Source organism: Lissotriton helveticus, chromosome 1_1 (assembly GCF_964261635.1).
Source record: "Lissotriton helveticus chromosome 1_1, aLisHel1.1, whole genome shotgun sequence".
NCBI lineage: Eukaryota > Metazoa > Chordata > Amphibia > Caudata > Salamandridae > Lissotriton > Lissotriton helveticus.
The window spans coordinates 1,896,949,297-1,896,967,615 of record NC_136057.1 but is presented as its reverse complement, the minus strand read 5'-3'; the positions used below and the strand labels follow the sequence as shown (position 1 = coordinate 1,896,967,615).

Genomic DNA, 18,319 nt, shown 5'->3' with positions numbered 1-18,319 from the left:
CAGGTACAGGGAGGCTTTAAGAGAAAGAGAGAAGAAAGGGAGGGAGAATGTAGAACAAAAGCGATCAGAGCAGTAAAAAATGAAATAGAGAGGAAAGAAGGAAGGAGAACGGATGGGTGTAAAGAGGTGAAGGGAGAAGTTGTGCCAGGGTTTCTTTTGGTTCCCCAGTCCAACCCTCGATAGGCCCAAAAAATGGAACTTGGACAGATCAAATATTTCCACTCAAAACCAACTCTTTTTTGGAATGTAGGAATTTGTGGATTATGGGTGTAAACTCGGATGCCACCCAAGGAAACCTACCAATCCCAGACATTTCTGAAAACTAGACACTAAGGGGAACACAGTGGTGTGTCCTGCATGGCCCCGTGACGGTTTTCTGCCCACAATGCTCTGCAAACCTCACACTTATCCTACAATCAGGCATTCTTCTCAGATTTCTGAAACTGGAACTTTCGGAATATGCAAGGAACCACAAAGTTCCTACCACCCAGCTCTTCCATGCTTGCGTTATAATATTTCTACCACAAGTAAGGGTACAGAGATCTCTACCAAGAGTGCAGAATTCTACGCAAGAGGTGGCAAAATGTGCACCTAAAGGTTGTATGATGATTAGCCTTGTAAGGCAGTGAGTACCCACAAACAAGTACATTTGTGGGCATTCACAAACTATTATCATTCCCCAATCCACCCTGGTTGTAAATCTCTTTCCACGGTGGGAAAGGGGTTAGGTCGCCCCCAGATGTGCTTTTGGTGTAATGGAAATGCTTTCTCCACAGTGGAATATATTCCCCACAAAGGAAAAAATATCTATTTCCTCCATGCAGAGTTCTCCATCGCAGAGAGCTCTACACAGCAGCAATAGGATCCTGAGAAGAATATAACATGGCCAAATTTACATAGAACTCCACACCTGGTGCACCTTTTCTTATGGATTCCAGGAAATATTTGTGAAGTCCTGTAATTCATAAATCTCCAGTCGCTTGTAAGGTGTGAATCTGTGAGGCATATTTTCTAATATCTTGGTGAAGAGGGCCCATTTTGTCTGCCCTCAGACTGCACCCTTTTTAACTTCTGTAAGTGATTTTAGAGCTCTGTACAAACGATGGTAGCGTTTCAGTCAAATTATAAATAAAAATGGGGTTTGGGGCATTGCAGATTTGTGCTTGAAGTGCGCTTTGGATTAGACATTTGGGGCCCTCTGTATCAAATGTTTTTCTCATTTCTGTGTTTATAGGAAAAGAAGCGTTACTACAAATGAGTCGTAGCCCTCTGGCTACTGCATCACTCCTAGGGTGAAGGGAAAAGTTTTGTTTTTTTAATTTGTGATTTGGTACCAAATCATCCTCCAAAGAGTATGGCCACGAAAAAACCCAATGTCATGTGCTGTAGCTGACGCACTCCATGCGGATTCAACCACATTTATAACTAGCTTTTTCCCGGCCAACTTGAAGATGTTGGTCTAGCTCCCAGATGCCCTCTCCTTGACAGAGATGGAGCTGAGCATCAATGGCTTCAAGCACAATTTAAGTAACGGTGTTGTTTTATTAGTTTTAGAGCTCTGTTTTGATAATATTGTCGCGATACAGTCACAGTGAACTATACCCAGTGGATGTAAACATTACACCAGGAGATAGAGAACTGGGTGGACAGAGAAAGCTAAAAGTTTCACTGTGTGCGCGCTCTATTCCCCCTCCATTAGCAGAATGTGTCACATTCCAAAGCTTCTAACTTGCTCTAAAGTAGTCCAGTTTGCAGGCATTTTTGACTAAGCAGGATATCTGAAATGCAGAAAATTGATGAAACTTCATGTCGTTTGTGTACGTCAGTAAAGCTGTGGGTTGTCATCAGTATAGCAGTGGGCCACACATCAATATAACAGTGGGTCCTACCTCATTAACAAAGCTGTGGGTAGTGCATCAGTATAGCGGTGGGCTTACAGCAGTATGGAAGTGGGTCGTACCTGGGATGTACCTCCGCCTAGGAGTGGGCCGTAGCCTCATTGGGCCGTACCTAATTGTAGCAGTGGGACGTAGCCTCATTGGGCCGTACCTCAGTATAGCAGTGGGCCATACATACCTCAATATAGCTATAGAGCGCACATCAGTATAGCAGTAAGCTGAAAGGCATGAAAGTCAATTCACCAAAATGCCAGGGGGAGTGGAAGTGACATCACACACCATTTGATTCTTACTTTCACTTACACAAATATGCTTATGCATACACAGACATTCACACATAAACACACTCTCTCACACACAAACCCATTCTCACGTGCAAGCATGCACACAAAATACATTGAAAAGCATTTTTACTTACCTAAGCTGCCAGCGAGGGTCATGTTCCAGCCAAATTAACTCTCTTCTTTATTACATTGTTAGTAAATATTGTATTACACTCTCAAAAATGTTTAAAAAACTTGCCCAATAACAAGGAAAAGGGAGCCCCAACCAACGTCCTTAAGGACGAGCTGCCCCTGTATTCCTGACACTGATTTTGACACCTCTGAGGCCAGGGGTCGCACATGAAGTGCCAAGAGTCACAAGGGGCAAGCTAGTGGTCGCACCTGCGACCCCTGGCGACCCCTAAATGACGTCCATGGCAGTAGGCCATACGTCAGTGGCCCTGAATTAGTATAGCAGTTGGCCGTACTTCAGTAAAGCAGTGGGCCATGGGCCTGGATAGTAGTGGGTCGTACCTCAGTTGGTGGCCACTACAATAGTATCAGTGAGCTGTATAGCTCTAGGGAGGTCTGGATTTAGAAGTCCCTTTAATCCTGCAGTTCTGTGACTCACACACAAATTAACTGGGTGTAGGGATGGGCGAGTCAACAAATTAACTTGTGGCTCTCAGGGCCTGACTGACCGTAGCGGGCACAGGGTGTTTCCCTGGTGGGCCGCCAGGGAGGTGGCCGGTTTTGGACCCCTGGGGGACCGTTTTATTACCAATGGCCGGTTTTGCAGCAGTATCGGCACCCTGTAACAAAAGCAGCTGCAGTGTTTCCCACACGCATGCCTCCACACCCACCCTCCCCCCCCTTGCGTCCTGTCCAGCATACCCAGTTCGGCCCTGTTGGCTCTTTAAGTCCAAGACGGTTGTGGGTTACACTGGATAACTTCCTAGGGGATCATGAGCCCCTATAGACTCTCCCTACCGTCGCACCCTCACTTGGGATCTGCCCAGTGCCACACCAAGTGGATAGCCCTTGGATGCCATGAGTAGCCACCCCTCCTCTGCCTCTCTTTCTATCTCTTGCTCTCTCTCCTTCTCCAATCAGCGGACCGTTACATGCAGTACAATCGTTCCCATGGATTCATAACTTCCAGCCCATCTAATTACAGTGCAAACCTTCGTGTTTTCTGTGTTTACCATGTTTTCACGTATACCATGCTTAACGTGCACCCTGTCGTGTTCACAAACTACTATCCATCTAACTGCTGTTCCTGGACAACTTATCCCATTTGGTAACCAACCTCCACTTCTCCCTTCCAAGCTACTCAGGCTGTAAGATCTCTCCAGTATTTTTTTTACTCAATCCTACAGAGTAATAAAGTAAAAGGGGGACTGCTGTAGCACAATATTTGCCTAAGATCACAGAGTTTGGTTGAGCGAGAATCCCAGGTTTCTGGTTTCACTTTGTACAAATCAGTCAATAAATGGGTATCTGTTGGTCTCTCCTTTTTACCTTAAATTATAATGATATGTTTTTAAGTTCCTGCCGGAAGGCAGAACAAAGGTTGTGGACAGAAACCATATGAAAGATCGACTTGTTTGGGGCTTACAAGAGGCACCTGACTCGAGTTCTAAGTTGGCTCCCCAACTTCTAATTCAGTGTCACAGAAAATCTTTCAAACATGCAACGTAAACTAGGGCATTTGTTTAAATAAGAGAATTATTTCCTTTGGTTGTATTCACGTAATTCTGCACACTTTCCACTTCCTTCCAGTCGCCCCGGTCATCGGTGTCAGCGCGGCTGCCATGAATGTGATCGAAGGCCAACAACTGACGCTACCGTGCCTCCTCTTGGCGGGAAACCCTCTGCCGGAGCGCCGCTGGATCAAGAACAACGTAGCGGTAAGACGTGGCGATTGCGTACCCCGGGGGCCTGTCTGAAGGGCCGCACCACTGACTGTCGGTATCAGTGGGCGAAGCATGAACTCCAGTTCCTGTCACACTGTTACTTTGTGTCCGTTCTCTGTTTCTGAATCAATGTGTGTAGGCATTAGTATTTTTTTATTCAGCGGACACAAAATTATTAGCAGGGCTTTAAGTGGGATGAAAAAACTGTGGGGGGTGTCTCTTAAGGGCATGGCATTAAAACATGTAAGCAAAAAATCTGTGTTTAGCATAGTGCGCCCCAGGCTGATATATTGCTGCTTCTGTCATTGCATCCAGATGTATAATGCAACAAGTAACATTACACCTACCTACTACAAGCCAGGATTACTGGGTTTGTCAGTGATTGTTACATAGGATGAATAAGCAACAAATATGGATTTGTTGTGTAACATGTTGAAAATGCTGCAGTTGGGAGGGAGGGGCGAGGGAGGGTAGCAGACTACAAACCAAAAACTGTGTGTAAAAGGCCGCTTTATTGAAACAGGTGCACATAACATTATTAATCCTTGGCAACAGCCCTACAAAACTAATCCTTACTAATCAAACCGTTTACCTAACCCCGGACCCCACCCCCGCCCCTAAACATTTCCTTGAACCCGCCCCCACCCATACATTACAATATTACAAACAATACAAAGAAATGTATAAGGTATAACCCTATAAATTCCACAAACCTGTTAAACAACCCCCCTGCCTGCTTCTTTACCACTGTCAATCACCCCCACCTGCAACTGAAATAAAACGTGTTCTGCCTACCCCTACCTGTCGATAACCCAAACTCCAACAATGATCCACAAACCTCTGCCAACCCTGGCAAACTTCTACTAACCCCCGCACAGCACCTGTTCCAAGCGACAATACATAGCCAACAGCCCTTACTCACCTGTTCGAAAAAAGCCACCTCGAAAAACTAAAAAAGAGAAAAAGGATACCCAAAAAACCATAAAAAATTGGGAGGGAGGGAGGGAAGGGAAAAAACTGCACTAAGCTATAAGCTCCCAGCCACCAGGTCACCAAACCTAAAATGGTGGCTGGGAGCGGGAGCCCAAAGTATTTATAATTGGGCTCCCATTGGGCACAACTCAAAAGAAGCCCAAAACAAAATGCCCGAAATTGTGGATGAGTCCAACCCCCGCACTCCGTCCCTCCCAAACTGCCTGGCGGGGTGACCTCCCTGCAGTCGTCTAGCCCCCCAAGCTCCCCTTGGGAGGGAGGGGCGAGGAGGGGGTAGCAGACCACAGACCACAGACCAAAAACTGTGTGTTAAAGGCCGCTTTATTGAAACAGGTGCACATAACATTATAAATCCTTGGCAACAGCCTTACAAAACGAATCCTCACTAATCAAACCGTTTACCTAACCCCAAACCCCACCCCCGCCCCTAAACATTTCCTTGAACCTGCCCCCACCCATACATTACAACATTACAAACAATACATAGAAATGCATAACGTATAACCCTATAAATTCCACTAATCCGTTAAACAGCCCCCCCTGCCTGCCTGTCAATCACCCCCACCTGTAACTGAAATAAAAATTGTTCTGCCTACCCCTACCTGTCGATAAGCCAAACCAAAAATTTATCAACAAACCTCTGCCAAACCTGGCAAACTTCCTCTAACCCCCGCCACCCAGAAAGCCGGGGGGGAGGAAACTACCCCCCCCTTCCAACCCCACCAACTAGGGCAACTCTTCATCAACTAAGCGGGGTGAATTTGGACATTCAGGCTTCTTGACAATACTTCCCTAGTCACCAGTAAGTAAAGGTCCATACCAAGCTTAGATAAATGTACCCCGTCATCCCTGAAGAATTCCACTGCTTCAAAACAAATCTCTTGGTGCGCCATACTTCCAAAACCTAAGCTGTGACAAAACCAAGAAATCTCAGTGTTCACCTTCCTACTTGCCTTGTCAATGCCCCCTAGGCTTCACAGCACCCCTCCAGACCATACGCGGAACCAAGTGAACTGATCTGGGGTTTTTAGAAGATTCAGATATCAGGGGCGCACTGCCTCAATTTCTACGTTACGGTGTGTGGTATGGATGATTGTTGTGTAGTGCGTGAAGAGCAGGCGGAAAACACCCTTAACCGTCTGAAAAAGTCAAAGACTCAACAACATTACAGAGCTGTGCTCTCGCAACTACATTAAGGTGTCACAGAAAAAAAGTACAATGACCAATGTGATTCAATGAACAGAAGCAGATTCTTTCGTGTGTTTCTTGTCACAGCAAGATGATGGTTTATTTGTATCCAGACTTGAGGAATATCACAGTTAGCTAATCACATTGGTCATTGTACTTTTTTTCTGTGACACCTTAATGTAGTTGCGAGAGCACAGCTCTGTCATACGCGGAACCAACTTCCTCCCAAAAACGTGGCACTCGGACCAACTTTCCTTTAACGCAGCCAAGTCCCTCTTCATTGCCCTCAACAAAACCACCCCATTCACCCTGCAAAGGTCGTTTTCACCAAGGTGAATCAGCAGCACATCCAGGCACTAACCCCTTACCAACCACTTATTCAGGCTAGGTATCAACTCCCTCCAAAGCATCCCACCTTTACTCTTTCAAACGATTCTGAAAAAATTCTCATTGAACCCCAACAATGCCCCAAAATAACTCTGACATGCTTGCACTTGAGCCCGTTTGACGAACGAATGCCCCACTATCCATATGGCCAATTCCTTTGCTTGGGGCCCGGCCACTGAACCTGCAATGAGAGAAAAAAGAATGAGACTCACACCAAGGAGGATGACGCATGCGCCTCCTCTGCATTTCTCCTCAAGTAGCGCTGAAAACAGTCTGATGACCAGCACCCCAGCTGCATTATATCCTCACGGGACCAACCCCTGTTTGTCTCTGTTTCCACCCCAATCCTGTAAGAATGCATCCCATACCGCGCCCCATCCAACCCAAGACTATGCAACACCTTCCGCAACACCATACGCAAATGATAGTCTGTCACCTTGGTCCCATTATTATGCCAGAACACCAAATCATCCTGCCACCTCCCCCAACGCCGGGCCCAATGCACCGGGCACGTAGATACCGGGAAGGCTGCTTCCAACCAAACCCCCCTCCCTAGACCTCTCTGGTCCGTTTTGTAATTGGCCAGCCAGATATGTAGCCCTCTCCCCTCAACCCGCACATCTCGCCAGCGCACGCCCTTTTTGGCCTTGTTGTCTAGGAGCTAGGAGACTCTAAATGCCCCAAAAAAACATCCACACCATTAACGTGGAGAACAAACAAGCCTCAAAATCATCCCTGCAGACTGCGGGTAACGTCTTCAGCAATTGTGCCAGCGTCTGCCAGGAAAGGGGGCTGCGGGCCATACACTCCCCACCTCCCTCCCTAGCTCAGCCCTCAAGCATCCTCATGCCCACTTTCCCTGCGGTAGGGATGTAACTCCACAGGAGTTTCCCCATAAAAGCAATACCCGCCAACTTCCAGGCGATGGTCACTCTGGACAGGCATCTCTCAGTGAGGTCTAGGATAAACTGAATCACATCCTCTGTCCTACCCCAGACTTCCTCCCGCCTACAGGCACCCGAAGCTAGAAAATCCCTCCAAGCCAGCTCGTACGGCACCCAAGTGGACGCTGACAAAGAACCTACCACCTACTGTAGCACCCTACGCTGCCTACATACCAAAGATGCTCCGGCATTGGGGTCGGTGTCCTGTCCGCCTCCTTGGCCATCCCATGGAATCCCCCCCACTGTGAAAGAGACAAAGCATCAGCTCTGTCATTGTCCACGCCAGGTATGTGCAATGCCCGAAACGCAATGTCATGCCTGAGGCAACCTATCATAAAAACTCGCAGCATCTTCAAAATCTGCTCATCCCTTGCGGACTGCCTATTGATGATCTTAACCACTGCCATGTTATCCACTCCAAACAAGACCCTCTTATGCGCCAGCTCCTCACCCCACAACTTCAGTGCCACCAAGAACGGGAAAAGTTCCAGACATGCAATGCTCCTCCCCCCATACTTCCATTGTGGGGGCTACTTTTCAGCAAACCACTTGCCCTGCTAATATAGGCCAAAACCGTCACTGCCTTCTGCATCAGAAAAAATCCTCCTCCCTGACCAAAGGGACTCCATTGAACGAGTATAGAAAAACTGACCACACACGTAAGTCCTCCTTCACCCCAGCCGACAGGCGGACATGGTGGTGGGGCAAGTGTTGACCTGCCAGTGCCCGCCCCAGTCGTCTACAAAAAGTCCTCCCCGACCTGACCACCCTGCAGGCAAAGTTAAGGTGACCAAGCAACACCTGAATGTCCTTCACTGTCACTTTCTGCTTTGACAACATTCTTTCCAACAAGTCCAACATGTTCACTTTTTTATCATCTGGCAAGCGAGCCTGCATTGCCACAAAATCAATTTCAATTTCCAAAAAAGACAGAGCCGCGTAGGGTCCCATTGTCTTTTCGGGCGCCAGCGGTACTCCCAGTTGCTCCATGAGCTCATGGATAGTGTCCAGAGCTACCTGGCATTCCGTGGAGCCCGGGAAACCGACAAAAACAGAAATCGTCCAAGTAGTGTGTAACCAACGTGTGCCCTGTGCGCCGCGTAAAGTACCACTGCAAGAAAGTGCTAAAACATTCGAATAAAGCGCATGCCATTGAGCAACCCATCGGTAATGCTTTGTCCACGTACCATTTACCTTCTAAATGGATACCCAGAAGATCCCAATCCTCTGGATGGACTGGAAGCAACTGAAATGCCGATTTTATATCGCATTTTGCCATCTCTGTAGCCGCGCCCGCGGTCACAACTAGTGACATGGCCGCGTCAACTGAGGAATAGGAGACTGAGGCCGCCTCCTCATCAATGAAATCATTTACTGAAGATCCCTCTGGCCATGAAAGGTGCTGAATCAGTCTGTATTGTCCCTGCTCCATTTTGGGTACCACCCCAACCGGCGAGATAATCAAATTCTCTGTTGGCCAGTCACCAAATGGGCCTGCCATTCTCCCTTCCCTTACCTTCAAGTCCAATTTTTCCTGCACCACTAACCTGTGTTCTGCCGCAGATTTCAAGTTATCCGCCCAGCGCCTCTGCCGTCGCCCATTGTAGCCCAAATGAAACCCCCTCCCTGGAACCCTTCCAAAAGCACCTGTTTTGCCCCCAAATCCCTATACCCCTGCAGGGACTCACTCAGCTTTGCTAGCTTAACTTCCGTAGGAACTTTTGGGCCCAGTACCATGAGGACCCTTACCCCCTCTGCCTCCCTGAAACTGCTGGGCAGGACCGGATGTGCTGGCACCCGACTGTTGCCATTGCTGCCCTCCCTGTGGTTTGACACCCCAACAGTTAACAAGGGGAACACTTGTGCCGGAATCTGCAGTACTCCCTCGTGCATAGGCCTTTATTAAACTCCCAGCACGCTCCGGTCCCAGTTTGTGTAGTGGCTGCTGCTCCCACCCCTCCCCTGGTGGGCTTACCCTGAAAGGGCCGTTATACCAAAGGCAAGCCGCTAGCTGTAAAAATAGTCATACCCCCTGCTGATGCCCCCATCGTATGCTGCCATAAATCAGTTTCCAACTCTCCCCACTTCGCCTCGGGGTCCCAAGCCATACGGGCCCGTAACTCCTTGTCATATTGGGTCCATGCATATCCCCCCTCCCCCAATGATCTGCACCTTGCGAATGACGTCCATGTACTTACAAATGGCCACGCAGCGCTCAGGGAACTTTTCACAGTGAACGCTGGCGTAAATCAAAAATGCTGCTGTCCAATTTTCTATGGTTAACGGCACTTTAGGCCACTTGGCCAACTCATATTCCTCTTCTTTCGAACCTTCCTTAGCCCGCACCTCCCTGTAGAGTACTTTCAACATTTCAACGTATTCTCCTTTCCAATTATGCTCCTTGGTTGCCAGCATCAAATGATCACCCAAAGGCTTCGTCACGCCCATATAGGGCAGTTTCTTAATTTTTAACTCTTTACTCTCCAGCGGCTCCTTGCCCCTTCTGCTGCCTCTGTATTCGTCTCACACTCTACTTTAGCTCTCTGCGCAACAACCCCATCTCCCGTTCCTATCCCCATATCCTTCACATATTTACCTCCATGTAGTCTGCCTTCCAGCACCCCCCACTCTCCTCCCCCCCATCCCCACAGAGACCATTTTAGGTTTGGCCTGTGGTCTAATATTCTCACCTTGCTCTAAGGAGTGTGCCCGAGCGGACGCCGACCGCCGTGCCACTGGCTCTGCGTGATCCAGTATCCGAGGAGCCCTCACCGAGGGGCCGTGCTCTCTTCTGGATTCCACTGCCAAAGCCTTTTTGTGCTGCGCCGACGCTGGAGCCTGCAAAATACTAGTAGACACATGAGAGGGTCCCCCCCTCATTATCCCGCAATTCCCCTTCTTCGGGGCTATCCTCCTCATAATCCAAAACATTCGGCTTCTCAACCTGGAGGGCCACATTAGCGAAATCCACACCACGGGCCTTACCATACCCAGCATGCCATTCATTGGCCCTCACGGCCCGGCATGCACACCTTACGGGGGAGCCGACTGTACCCGCCGATACTCCCCCATGTGTTGACCTTTCTGAAAATCCATCCTCGCAGGCATGGCTGACCACCTTACTCTGCTTGTCGTTGGGGTCAGCGAGGTCGCTCCGGACCTTCGTGCGCTGCCCGCGCTGGGATCCCCTGCCGGTACAGAATGCGCCGGCCAAGGCTCCACCCTTCCTTCACCTCGCTGCAACTGAGCCATTCACCGCCCTACCGAGTCAGCTGCGCTGCGACACCCGGCGCCCTACAAAGAAAATGTTCGGACTGATGTGCTGGGCCCCTCAAGTATATCCCATGCCTTCAGCCGGCCCGGGGAGCCATTCCCAGCCCGCCTCCCTTTGTCCTGCCCTACCTGCCAGGAACCGACTGACCTATCTGGAGGAGGGGGGGAATCCCCCTTCTTCCTCCCTGCTCCATTCCAACATTGCCTGAACTACCGCTGAAGCCGACACCCATACCCGGCACCTCCCGAGGCCACCCCCCCATTCGGTGCCCACCTGGCTTGTGAGCACCCACCCCCCGCCCCTGAGACCACTGAAGGTCCTGCTGCTCCCTTACACCGCGACCCCTGACCCCCTCAGACCATGAAGGAAAAATGTCCAAGCCCTCCCAGGCCGGGCCTCCTCCTACCGGATCCTAATCTACACGCATCTCAGCCTCTGATCCCCATCCCCCTCCCCCGGCCCCAACCCCCTACAGCAGATCCCCCTCCATAGCATGGGGGCCCCCGCACCTCCAGCTTGGGGGTGGGGTTACAGGCCAACCCCAGAAACCCCACCGCCCTCTGCTGGCTGCCCCAGCCGCCTACCTGTGCCCACTCCCCCTCCCCAAGTGAGCTGACTCCCCCCTCACAGAATATGGAGGGGAGAAAAGCAAACGGCTAGATATAGAGCCTGACACGCCCCCCTCCTCTAGAGCTCCATGCTCCATACCGCCATTTGACCCAAAGAGAAAAAAAGCTGCATTATCAGAAACTCCAAGGGCTGGCTCCGCAGGCACAGAACTGCCTTCCACCTCCTCAGAATGGGAAACAGCCTTATTGACGAAGCCTTTACAATGACTTACCTGAACAACGAATCCAAAACAACGACCTTTCTATGAACCACTACATCATTAACCACGACTTACACGAACAACGAATTTCCTAAACCACGAATAAAACGACCTCCCAACTGCCCAATAGATGGCAATATTGTTATGTTTATTTTTGTTATTATTTTTCGTAACTATGAGAATTCCGAACGAAACGCTGGAGCCTGGTGCATTCTGACAAGCATACCAAAAGAAAAAGAAATTTAAGGAAAAGCCTTTCCCCTAAGAGTGACAATGACAGAGCAAATGAAATTGAAACAAAAGCAGTAGGTTGTACGAAGTCGGCACCGTCAACACTGGACGTAGAAATCTGGGGAACATAAGAAAAATGAAAACAAACACATTTTTTGCACCATCATCTCCTTCCTCCTGAAACGCGTTAGATTTGTATGCCCTAATGCACTGCCTGTTCTCTCCCACACATTATCATTAATAACATATATGTCTTTAGAGTCGCTACAGAGAAAATATGAAATCTCAGGACCATGTCTCCTCGAAAACAAATATATGCAACATATGTGTATTTATTTAAATACATGGAGTTGAAAATCTCTGCTTTGGCTTCTATGCGGACGCTGGGGTATGTTCAAAGGGGCAGATTTATGATAACTGGCGCATCCCCAGGGATGCGCCAGTTATTTTGCGCCGCTGCTCCGCCACCCATGGTGCGCCGCATTTACAATGCGGCGCACCATGGGGCAAAAACGGCACAGATGCGTGACGCATCTTTGCCGTAAAGGTGGCACATTGCTGAAGTTGCGTCGCAAGCGCGATGCAGCTCCAGCAAGGCTCGGGGGTGCCCCATCTATACAATGCTGTGTCAAGACCTACGCCTGCTTCAAGCAGGCGCAGGGTTTTGACGGAGCATTGGCCTGAAAGTGACTGAGTGAAATCTTATAGATTTCACTCAGCCACTTTTGCGAGGCGCACCTGCCCCGGAACGCCCACCCTGCGCCGGAACGCCCACAAGTGGCGCAGGGCTTTACAACGTGACGCATCTGCCTAGATGCGTCACGTTGTAAATGGGTCGTAGGGATGCGCCACGTTTACGCCGCAGTTGCGTGACACAAACGTGGCGCATTCCCATCATAAATCTGCCCCTCTCTAAGCATCGCAATCTCCCAGGCAGACAACCCCGCAAAGAGGCTGGTTTCTCTGTTAAAGGACTCGCCCATGAAGAGAGCTACCCACCACGCTCGAGATTGTCAAAGGCTGTCTGCAAACAAAATCAGCCCCAAATCCGGGGAGAGATCGGCAACCAAAAATAGAACTAGGTGCGGGCATTTGATTTTCTGTCCCTTCTGTTTCCGAGCAAAAGGCGGCATTTAAGCGAGGCCATTAAATCCCTCTTTACACAGCGTTATTGTGTTCAAGCTGTTGTTTCTGGTGTAAGTCACTGGATGGTTTAGTTTATACATGATCTGTTAATGGTATAGTCAGGAAAGGAGCAAATAGAATAATATTCGTTGTTTAGGAAGTCGTTGTTAAGAATGTAGTGGTTTGGCAATGGTCGTGGTTTAGCATTTGTAGTTTAGGAATTCGTTGTTAAAGTAGTAGTTGTTAAATCATACATCCCCTCAGAATATAGAAGCCCTGTCCCCGCCTGGTACCGAGAAGAGTAAGCAAGGCCCTCCCCGCCCGCCTCCCAGCTGAGCAGACCTCCCGCAGAACGCGCTCGAGAGCGACGCGGACTCCTTGCTTGCCCGCCCGCCCGCCGCCAGGCACGATGCCCCAGCTCCAAGGGAGAGAGAGGCAGAGCGCTGCTTGCCGCCCCACCCTCCCCCACCCCAACGGGAGCAGAGCCTGACTTCTCCTCCGCAATTGAAGCCGGAACCAGCTCACGGATAGCCGTTATTAATACACCCGGCCCCTCCACCTCATTCCTGCCTGCATGCACAGGTCCAGCCATCTCCCCTGACCCCTCTCCCCCACTGGGATGCAACAACAGATTCGAGGCTGCCTTTTTCATGCGCAAGCGGCCCCGCTCCCTTACCGGAGATGTCCTCCGATGTTTGGGCGACTGACATGCGGACACGGCCGCCGCTATGCCCGCCGAGGCCTGTCGCGCGGGGCGCACCGGACCCCCACCTCGCCAATCACAAGGTCCACCTGGCCCGCTTCGCTCAGGAGCCGGAGGACCTCGAGAACGCTGTAATCTTTGCTCGCCATAACGCAAAATGCAAAAGGCACTAATAAACTACTCTAACTACTCACAAGAAAAAACTGCACCAAGCTGTAAGCTCCCAGCCACCAGGTCACCAATTTAAAATGGGGGCTGGGAGCGGGAGCCCAAAGTATTCATAACTGGGCTCCCATTGGGCTACAACTCAAAGGAAGCCCAAAACAAAAAGCCCGAAATTGTGGATGAGCCCACCGCCCCCTTCCTCCACTCCTCCCAAATTGCCCGGGGGGGGGGGGGGGGGGGGGGGGAACCTCCCTGCAGTCGTCTACCCCCCCCAAGCCACCCTTCTGACATGCTGAGACTGTGAAAGAACTATAGCGAGTCTCTGAAGTTACATCAACGGCAGTGAAGGGTGGTACTGCTGCAGAGTTAATATTTTGTCACCCTGAGGTTGAGGGCAAAAATGGAGAGCCCGATAGGGACCCGTCTCAGCATCTGCGTTTTAGAACTGCCCCAGTGCTGAGCACCGGCAAGACCCGCCCCACATAAAGCCCTGATAGGATTAAATATTGCACGACCTTTCACAGGAACATAGGCTCTTTCTTCCCCAGGAAGCCAAAACCCTTCGAAAATAATTCACAATGCCACAGTGCGACAAAGACTTGGCATGTTAACAACATAAAATGTTTAAGTGTTTTAACTTCACATTTTCGGTATTTAGTTTCGGGTGTCTGTTTTTTTTATCTATTATGACGGCATACCTATATACATCTTTTAAATACACGATGTATGTCGACAGTGCAAGTTTCCTTCAAGCGGCCACGCATCTGAAGTTCATGGAGTCTTTACTTCACAGACTGCCATCGGCTCGGTCTATATCTTGTCCTTTACACCCGTGAATCTCTCCCAAGCACGGCCGTGGCTACCTTTGGTACATCAGGTGCAGTGGCATTGGGCCCCAGAGTTGCCAACAACAAACTTCCATAAACAAAGCCCAACTCTGACAAGTACGCCTTAGAAGAGGTAAAACCCCAAGCAGCGTCATGTGTTTCTTGTCTCCCAGGAATAGTTTTTGGGCGTATCTCCAATAGGGTGCTTTGAGGGTCATATCTGCGAGAGGTGGTGAAGAAAGATTCACTAATTGCCCTCTCTGCACAAATGGAACAAGATTGCTTGGACTGGAACTGTGGCATTAACAGTTCAGACATCAGGGTAGAGAGGCCATATTCAGGACACTGCTGGTGGCCATGTCAGGCGAGAATGGCTCTTCTTCCCGGATCTCATTTCTAGCACTCTGGCAAAGAAGAAAACTCTGCTGGTCATCAAGGAAGACATGCTTTCAAAGGGGCTCACTGGCTAAGTGGGATTTTTTGTGAAGCTCTGGGTGGAACAGTAGGGGAAGACATTCACATTATTTTCAGGAAGGTTGTACTAATCCTCTTCTAGAAGGAGCGTGTGTGTTGATCATCACAGTGCTGGGGGAACAATGAATAGATTAATTGAAATTAATGCTCCAGGCTTAAATTTTGCTGTGTTAACAAATATTATTACTCTTCTGGTGGACTCATTTCTGGCTTTATTTTCTTTGCAAGGTTGCTATTCAATAGAAATGCTAATTACACGGCTGTGGTGCAGCCGTACGAAAGCATGCAGAGCGCAAACCCTTCTGCTGCATCTTCAAAACATTAAGGTAGCAGGCAAGCAGGTACACACATCTTTCTATCCTATCTTTGGGGAGCCACACTACACAGAATACATATTGGAAGATCTTGAGTTTATTAACTACACCAACAATCCTACCTCCCGACAGTCAGATATGCACACACACACACACACACAACCACACACATGTGTGCGCACACACACAGATGCACGAGCACGCACACACACACATATCCTATAATGCAAACCACTCATACCACAGTACGCCAGATCTTTTGCATGGCATGTTCTGAAGCCCAGCTTCTCACGTTGACCTATCTTTGGACTTCCATCACCTTTGGTATCACCATATTCACCCTAGCCGCGGCCTGTGCAGGTAAGAGCGATGGGGCGGTGCGGCCGTGTGGGGAGGGTATTTCGACAGACGACATAGAGGGAAAATGTATTATTTATTTAATCTCCCCTTTTGGTCGTCTGTCGAATCCCCCCTACCCGGCCCCACCGCTCTTACCTGCACAGGCCAACTGACCCTGATTCTAGTAGCTCCCCCTTTCATTTAACCATCCTAGACAGGCTCATCAATGAAATAGCTTTTCAAAAGTACTGTACCTGCCTTCTTGATCTCTTCTACCTCGTCTGCATATTCCTCTTGTTTATGACAGAAATCTGGTTATCCGATTACAGATGTTCCAAGGTGCACAGCGCCACGTCTCACTCCTTGAAATTGCTCTGGGAGCCTACCAACAGGGCAAGTGGGGATGGAGATTATCATTAACAAGCAGAATTACACTCCTCAGACTTAAGCTCCTTTTATACCACTGACTGCGAGTGGTCTTTCCTCCGTCTTTTGCTTATCCACCATCCTCCAGGTAAAGCCCTCTGCTGCCTCCATAAGTGACTCATTTGCCAGCATAGCCCTGGATCACCTTTGGGGGACATCAGCAAATAGGTGAATTAACCCACTAGACCTGTTCCTACACATCACTGCCAACTGGAAACCCTCTGGGTAACCAACTGATTAAAGGACCAGACAGTCTGCAGGTCACACACACAGCATCATGTTTAGTGCCACTTAAATAGAGTTAATGGTACTTCCTAATCTTCTGGCCTGTGCAGGCCACTCGGAGTTTCTTTTACTGTGTGGGAGCAGACCCTCATACTCTTGCCCCTAGCAAATGCTCTCTAAAACTCATCTGTTCCTGGAAATATATTGATATTAATGCTCTCACCTTCTTCCATAACCTCACTGCTTTCCCGTCTCTAAATTTCCGCTTTCCCGTCTCTAAATTTGAAGGATGTCAGGAGCATCTCAGCTGTAACTATACCTGACCTTCTAAAGCATTAAAGCAGCACCTCTTGAAATCTGTGTTATCTTTAGGCAAAAGGACAGGGAGTTTCCTGTGACCTGAGATGTATAGCAGAGTTCAGAATCATTTGCAAAAGCTGATATCCGTGTGCTATCTACAACCCTACAGAAACTGATCTTCCAGTTCGCTACGAAATATTATAGCAGTACTGTTAGAAAGACAAAGAAACTCCACTAGTTAAGTAAAATCTTGCTCCCTGGTTCTCAGAAAGAGTTCTTTCACATCCTCTGTGAATTCAGAAACCCCAAGGCCTTCACATGATTTAGTGTATTAGCATCAAAGGAAAGCATTAAAGGAGAAGCAATGAGTGTAGAATGAGCAGGTGCACCCAATTTGGATAGTGACGACACTCTTGTGTTCAAGGTTGATATATGAAGTGAAATATATGGTTTTGGCATATACTAGAGGACGCCCTTTTGACAAGCAATCTTTCACATGCACATGCTAATCACACTATGACTATAAGTGGGGCTGCTTCGGTGATACAGAGGCTAAACGACCAACAGCAACAACCATCTGCAGGGGAACCACAGTATAGGACTGATAGAGCGGGAAGAAGGGATGGTGTCCCAAATAGCACATTTTATGCTAATAGTGACCACCAAATTAATAAAACACCCTCCTTATACTCTATACAAGTTATTCAAATACATATCCACAACAAGTATTAAACGCCCGCAGATCCACAAATTGATAAAGGGATCCGGAGGCAGTATAAACTCCAACATACAACGGAGTATAAGAAATCTTGAAATCTTGGTTTTATGTTCGAGAATCTGTCCTGAAGAATGTGTTTATATTGGAAAAAACCGAAACGCCGCGTCGACTTTTGTTCTTTTGATTCTTGTTTTATAAATGTTATAATATTTTGTATTGATTGTTAATTACTGTGAATTGTGTTTATCCATGATTTCAATGTATTAAAAATACCAAACTGTCTACACAGCTGTATTAAATAAAAATATGTATATGCTTTTTTAACTAAACTCTTGACAACAGCCTCATTTGTTGCATTGTATAAATTGTATTGGCCTTGCATAAACTCTTGTCCTTTGTTAATACCAGTATTAGTTGCCTCTCCCGTAACTGGCCTAATGATAGTAGGTACATATGCCCTAAACTCATGATACTTTTTCATTAAACGTATTGTGATTTTGATCATATAAGATAGCTCATTGCTTGTACTGTGGGACACCCTTTGTTTTTCTTCTACATTCCAATTATATCCACCTATTATGTAACCTACCTGGCATACCTGACCTATCACAACTGCCTAGCATCCCTACCAAGACTACCTACCATACTTATACCTACCCTACTTAACCTAACCCTCCATACTTGCCGTAATTAGTATTCCATGTCTACTGTGCTTGGATTGTATTGCTTTGTAATTGCATTTATATAGCGCTTACTACCCCTGAGGAGGCATCAAAGCGC

General features: G+C 48.4%; 1 protein-coding gene across 1 annotated transcript in view; it reads left to right on the top strand.

The window, feature by feature from the left end:
• HMCN1 (hemicentin 1) overlaps positions 1–18,319 on the top strand; it is a 1,257,483-nt gene that overhangs the window by 484,133 nt on the left and 755,031 nt on the right. Inside the window, exon 18 of the mRNA XM_078642741.1 lies at positions 3,944–4,071. Coding sequence (XP_078498867.1) covers positions 3,944–4,071 — 128 coding nt within the window. The remainder of the gene's footprint in view (positions 1–3,943; positions 4,072–18,319) is intronic.